The 6616-nt window shown below is 45.4% G+C and overlaps 1 protein-coding gene across 1 annotated transcript; it reads right to left on the bottom strand.

Moving 5' to 3' along the window:
- Nucleotides 1–3600: 3600 nt before the first annotated feature.
- On the bottom strand, nucleotides 3601–5918 carry LOC122922111 (E3 ubiquitin-protein ligase TRIM11-like). Its single transcript, XM_044272590.1, has one exon. The coding sequence runs from the start codon at nucleotides 5755–5757 to the stop codon at nucleotides 4147–4149; it is 1611 nt and encodes a 536-aa protein (XP_044128525.1). The 5' UTR covers nucleotides 5758–5918; the 3' UTR covers nucleotides 3601–4146.
- Between the last annotated feature and the right edge of the window lie 698 nt (nucleotides 5919–6616).

Raw genomic sequence — 6616 nt, 5'->3', positions numbered from 1 at the left:
GTATTGCTATAAGTAATGTTAGGACGGAATTGGTTATGTTGAGAACTTGGCTTGGAGGGGGGGGGGGGGGGGGGCAGGCACATTCTTTGCACAGCGGCCCTCTGCTGTCTGTGTCTGCCCCTGATTACAGGGCATGGTGGTCTCCTGTAGCTAGACATATGCCCTGCAGCTATTGAACAAATGTAGAGGTGGGATGACGCTATGCCTCTGACATTCCTCTAGGTGGGGTTATGAGGGGATATAAGGGACAGCACTTCCTGCCAACTGTAGTTGAGGCGTGTTTGCTATAAGGGCACCACCACCTGTGTTAACCAGCCGGAGGATCTGATGACACTGCTGCAGCTATGAACACCAGGGACTGAAGCTGGTGACAGGAGTGTCTCAACTTGCAACTGATTGACCAGATAGAAACTGTTAGTTGAAGTCTTTGCAATGGGGAAAGAACTGTACCCCTGTGCAAGAGATAATTGTGTCTTTCTGTTGATCTACAGTTTATTCAGTAAACTTGACTGTGTTACCGCATTGAACTGTGTCAGTGTCATCTTCCTTATTGCAACCCCACCTGAGCCACATTTGGAGAACTGCCCTTGGTCTGATGTTACACGTCCATGGATGACTTCTGGAGGTAGAACATATGCACAGATTATATAAAACAATACTAGAAAACGTGCTGTAGTGTAGTACACCCAGGGGAGTACTTAATTTCATTACCAAATTCTGCATATACACACCGTATGCACAATTAAATAGAACATCATTAATTAATGCAAGAAAGTCTGTTTATTATACATGAACTGTTATATCAGCTTCAGAACAAATCAGGTATCACAAGCATTGGGTGTAGCTAGAGGGGTTGCTGAGGCTGCAATCACATCTATGCCCTGGCATCATTCAGAACACTAGGCCTCGTTCACAGCTTAGGCCTCGTTCACACTTCAGTGTTTAGTCAGTGATTTCCATCAGTGATTTGTGAGCCAAAACCAGGTACAACTCTAAACACAGAACAGGAGCAGATCTTTCCCTTCTACCTCATGTCTGTGGAGGCTCCACTTCTGGTTTTGGCTCACAAATCACTGATGGAAATCACTGACCAAACACTGAAGTGTGAACGAGGCCTAAGCTGTGAACGAGGCCTTAGTGACAACCCCTGTGGCACTTGTAAGAGCAGTTATGTTTGTCACCAAGTTTTTCCAAAACCAGATATTTTAGTGGGAAATGTACAAATAATAATTTCTACCTGGTATGCTAATTTAAATTGGAACTCCACCTTAAAAGGGTTTGTCCGGGTTCAGCCCTGAACCTGGACAACCCCTTTAATGGTGGAGCTCCCCTTCACCCATTTAGCTGGTATGAGTGGAGCATCGGAGCATTTCTTGCTCTGATGCTCCCCATTGCCCTGTGCTGCATAGTGCAGTACAAGGACTGTTTGTCTACTACCGATGACGTACCACACTTTCTCTCAGTATGCTAGGCAGAGGCTCCCACCTAGCAGTGATCCGGGTGACATTACTGGCACCAACGGGCAGTCTTTAACTCTGTACTAGGATGTTTTACAAGCTAGGACATCGCTACAAAACTGCCCATTAGGACTGGTGACATCACTGGGCTCACTGCTAGGTGGAAGCCTCTGCCTAGCATACCCATGAGAAGCCTGGTACGTCAACGGTAGTGAAGAAAATGCCCTTGCCCTGCACAATAAAGCACAGAGCAAGGGGAAGCATCGGAGCAAGAAATGTTCCACTAAGACAAGCTAAATGGGTGAAGGGGAGCTTATGTCTGGGTTCAGCCCTGAACCCGGGCAACCCCTTTACGTAAAATCAATGTATATATAGTTATATAGCTGTTTATTTTTAACCATTAATATTATCACCTGTTGCCACCTGGAAACTCATAACAAGAAGCTGTGGCCAGATCGTATTATGTTTTTTACAGGGGCATATAAACATATTAAACCCAACACTCTTTAATAAGGTAAATATCCAGTAAAGGTCCTATAATCCATCCTAAATAGCTTTCTGATATTGTATTTTTGTATGGAGGAGCTCTGTTTTTCAGATTTGATAAAATATATAATTCTGGCTGCATGAAGCCACCACTAGGAGGAGCTAAATGCATACAGATTTATGTAGCGCTCATTAAACTCATTAGGAACTGTATGAATCTGTATGCAGTAATCTCCACCTAGTGGTGGCTAAAAGCAGCTGCAATGCTGCAATGACAGCGAAAAGGCAGTCGTGTAAGCAATTAGGTGGCAGCTCTCTTCCCACCACAGGCCTGAAAACATTTGCATATGCCACTGGTTAGTCAGACATTTATGTGTAAATGAGCTGGCATACAGAGCCCATAGCATGCACAGCCAATTCAGAAAACTCTACCCTTGTGATCTCAAAGTACTAGCTACTGTGATAGAGTGTCTGGAGAAGTGGTGGATGGGGTATATGTTTGTCCAAGGTTCCTCACTTCATGGTTGCTTTTAATAAAACCATGAAGTGAGGACAGAGCCGGGCTGACACAGAGGCTGGGGAGGCTCCAGCCTCAGGGCGCAGGCCAGCTCCCCAGCCTCTGACTGGCAGGCAGGCCACTGACTACATCGCTGCTGCTGCCACGCCTGCCGCGCTGCCGGCCGCGCTGGAGGACAGAGGGAGTAGTGAGCACTTGGCACTGACTTATGTGCTCCCTCCCCGCTCCGCCTCCTGGCTCGGCCGCTCCGCTGCTCTGGTCTCTGCTCAGTCGCTTGCCTGACTGGCTGCGTACATCGCTCACTTTGACCTGACACGCTGTACGCAGTCAGGTCACATGTGCGCCCTCTGGAGACCAGGAGCAGCACGGCCAGCAGCAGGCAGCAGCACAGCACTGTGTCATGACCCAGCCCAGGCCCCAGCAGGGATAGAGCGTGAGAGTCTGCCCTGAAGTGAGGTAAGATAGGTCTTAAATATAGATAATAATCTTTTCCGTCTGATCTGAGGTCTGATGGGGTTCTGGATGGGGTAAAATTACAAGGAACGCCCCGGGTTGGGGTGGATGTCTAATTAATAACAAACATACATATCTAAATGGCGGGGGGGGGGGGGGGGGGGAATTGGGCAGCTCAGCTTCTGTTGGTGGTGGACCTTGTCCCAGCCCTGAGTGAGGAACCTTGGACAAACATATACCCCATCCACCACTTCTCCAGACACTCACTCAGGGCCGGGCCGACACAGAGGCTCGGGAGGCTCCAGCCTCAGGGCGCAGGCCAGTCTGGGCGGCAGTCAGGCCACTGATCACGTCGCTGCTGCTGCCGCCCCTGCATTGTAACGTTACAAAGTTACATTACCGTACTTCGTGAGATTTCCCTACCTAGTACCTTCTAACTTCCGGTCGCACTGCTAATGACGCGAGGAGGCGTTACTGAGTTTTGATGATCTGCGCATGCGTAAACAGACAGTTTATAGAAAATCTCAGCGGAGTTCAGCTGCACACCGGGACACTGCGCATGCGCCAGAGAGCCTCAGTAGGGAAATATTACGGCCCAGTGCGCATGCGCGGCTAACTCCGGCCGGCGCATGCGCAGTGTCCCGGTGTGAAGCTGAACTCCGCTGAGATTTTCCATAAACTGTCCGTTTGCGCATGCGCAGATCGTCAAAACTCAGGAACGCCTCCTCAGGTACTTAGCAGTGCGACCGGAAGTTTGAAGGTAGGGAAATCTCACGAAGTAGGGTAATGTAACATTACATCTGTATTAGTCACCAATAAGAGGGTTGTGTCTCTATGTGAGAAGATAAAATGGTCCCTGTTTGCACCATTAAAGTGAAGAACAACACACTTTTAACCTCACTTGCTGGGTGCTATAGGTTCTAATGGGGACTATGACAACCCCTATGGTACTGTAATGAATGTGCAGTGGGGGGGGGGGGACTTGGGCAGCTCAGCCTCTGCACTCACTCACACTACACATAAAGAAAAATAATAAAGTCTGTCAACAGCAGTTAGCACAATCAGATGACAATGCATAATCATACTGATAATTGATAAGTGTACAGCTGTCCTTGAAGGCAGTAGGCAGTATAAAGAAGACAAGTAATTTCTAAATAGAAGTCACTGTAGAAGTCATCTGCAACCACATGGGTTTAGGAAGGAACTGATCAATGCCTTATGTAGTGTTATTCCTTAACTATTAATCTTTAGCGAGCTATATTGATAAGAAGTATCTCCATAGTAACCCATCTGTTTCCGATATACAGATAATGCAGCATGAAGGGGCTCGGTGAAGGTGGCAGTGACGGTGTGTAAGTGTCTGATGGGGTCACACAGCTCATAAAAGGACAGCTGCCCGGCCTCATAGTCCAGACATATCCTGACTCTATTACTGGAGATCTCGTCAGGTAACCGGATATCTTTACTGTCATGTCTCACTAAATACTGATTACTATACCTCACCAAACTCCAGGACTTGTTATTATCTCCAATATATGACTGATCTCCCCTCCTGTCTATACTGGGATAACACATCCCCACCCTCCAACCCACTGATCCACTGCCCTCCACATCCCAGTAATGTCGCCCTGAGGTAAATCTCCTGTTGCTCATCACCTGATTATTCTGGAATCTCTCTGCTCTTCCTGGACGATTCTGCTTATTTTGTGTCCAGGTTGCAGTTTTCAGGTCGTCTGATATAAAGACATTATTAGCAGCTGTGTTTACATCCAGTAATATGTCTGCAGGACCCTCCATATAGATCCCTCTTCTTATATCTGTTATTATGTCACATAATGTGTGTAATTTGTCTGAGATCACAGCCACATCCAGATCATCTACATCATGGAGACGTCTATTTATGTCTTCATCACCTCCTTCCTCCTCAGGATCACACAAGTCACCACCTGTATCTGGTTCCTGTAAGACAGTCAGTGGATCAGTCATGTTACACAGCTCCTCAATGTGTCTCATCTTCCTGGACAGCTCGTCCTTCTTTATTTCCAGCTTTTTCATCAGAGCAGAGAGTAAGATTGACTCTTCCTTTTCCTGCTTAGAGATCTCGTTCAGGGCCCTCTTCTCCAGGTCGTCCAGTCGTCTCCTGATGTCTGTAAACAGGACAGTGACTCTCTCTGCTTCTCCAGATGCTTTTTCTTCACCTTTTCTCCAGCGTTCCTGCAGGCTCTGGACTCTTTTCTTAGTCTCCTCGCTCTTTGCAGTCATTTTCTGGAGAATATTTTTCAGTTTCCCTTTCTTCTTCTCAGAGGCTTCGTCCAGCATCTCCACCCGGTGTCCGTGATGTTCTCCAGCCAAACTGCAGGACACACAGATACAAGCAGAGTCCTTAGTGCAGTAATACTTTAAGACCTCCTTATGGACAGAACATTTCCTGTTCTCCAGGGAAGTGCTGGGGTCAGATAAGACGTGTTCTGATGACTTGCTGTGAACTCTCAGGTGTTTATCACACAGAGAAGCCTCACAGTGTAGACAGGATTTAATAGCAGGTACAGGAGAGTCCACACAGTAAGTGCAGAAGATCCCGCTGATCTCCACTGGATCTGGCTGAGTAAACAGGAAACGTTCTGCTACATTATGAAGATTTATGTTCTTCATCAGTGCAGGCCGCTCCTGAAACTCTTCTCTGCATTCAGGACAGGTATAAACCCCAGACTTGTCCTGTGTATCCAGTACACAATCAATACAGACCCGGCAGAAGTTGTGTCCACATCTCAGCATTACAGGATCCTTAAAAATACATAAACAGATGGAGCAGAGCAGCTCGTCTTTCAGATCGGCAGACGCCATGGCTGAGAGAAGAAGGAAGAAATGAAACTGAAAGTGCCTCACACTGGATAAACAGCAAAGTTGTAGTCACACCCATTCACTTAACCCCATAAAGGTACAGCAATATATGTTTTTCTTTATGTTCTTAGAGCCATTACTTTTTCATTTTTGTGTTAGTGTAACCATATGAGGGCTACATTATTGCAGGACAAGTTGTATTTGATAATGCCACCATTTTGGGTACATATTCTGCATTAACACCTTAGGGACCAGGCCATTTTTTTGCAAATCTGACCAATGTCACTTTAAGTGGTGATAACTTTAAAACGCTTTTACTTATCCAGGCCATTCTGAGATTTTTTTTTGTCACAAATTGTACTTCATGACACTGGTAAAATGAAGTAAAAAAAAAATCATTTTTATTTATAAAAAAAATACCAAATTTACTAAAAATGTTGAAAACATTGCAAATTTCCAAGTTTCAATTTCTCTACTTCTATAATACATAGTAATACCTCCAAAAATAGTTATTACTTTACATCCCCCATATGTCTACTTCATGTTAGGATCATTTTGGGAATGACATTTTATTTTTGGGGGACGTTACAAGGCTTCGAAGTTCAGAAGTAAATCTTGAAATTTCTCAGAAACTTTCAAAAACCAACTTTTTAAGGACCAGTTCAGATCTGAAGTCACTTTGTGAGGCTTACATAATAGAAACCACCCAAAAGTGACCCCATTCTAGAAACTACACCCCTCAAGGTATTCAAAACTGATTTTACAAAAGTTGTTAACCCTTTAGGTGTTCCACAAGAATTAATGGAAAATAGAGATACAATTTCAAAATTTCACTTTTTTGGCAGATTTTCCATTTTAATCC

The sequence above is a fragment of the Bufo gargarizans genome, chromosome 11 (assembly GCF_014858855.1).
Source record: "Bufo gargarizans isolate SCDJY-AF-19 chromosome 11, ASM1485885v1, whole genome shotgun sequence".
Taxonomy (NCBI): Eukaryota; Metazoa; Chordata; class Amphibia; order Anura; family Bufonidae; genus Bufo; species Bufo gargarizans.
Note: the sequence above shows the minus strand (reverse complement) of the source record. Positions and strands in the feature narration are given on the sequence as shown.

What these genes read in the sequence shown, in the direction of transcription:
- LOC122922111 (XM_044272590.1), bottom strand. Translation starts at nt 5,757, where the DNA reads ATGGCGTCTGCCGATCTGAAAGACGAGCTGCTCTGCTCCATCTGTTTA.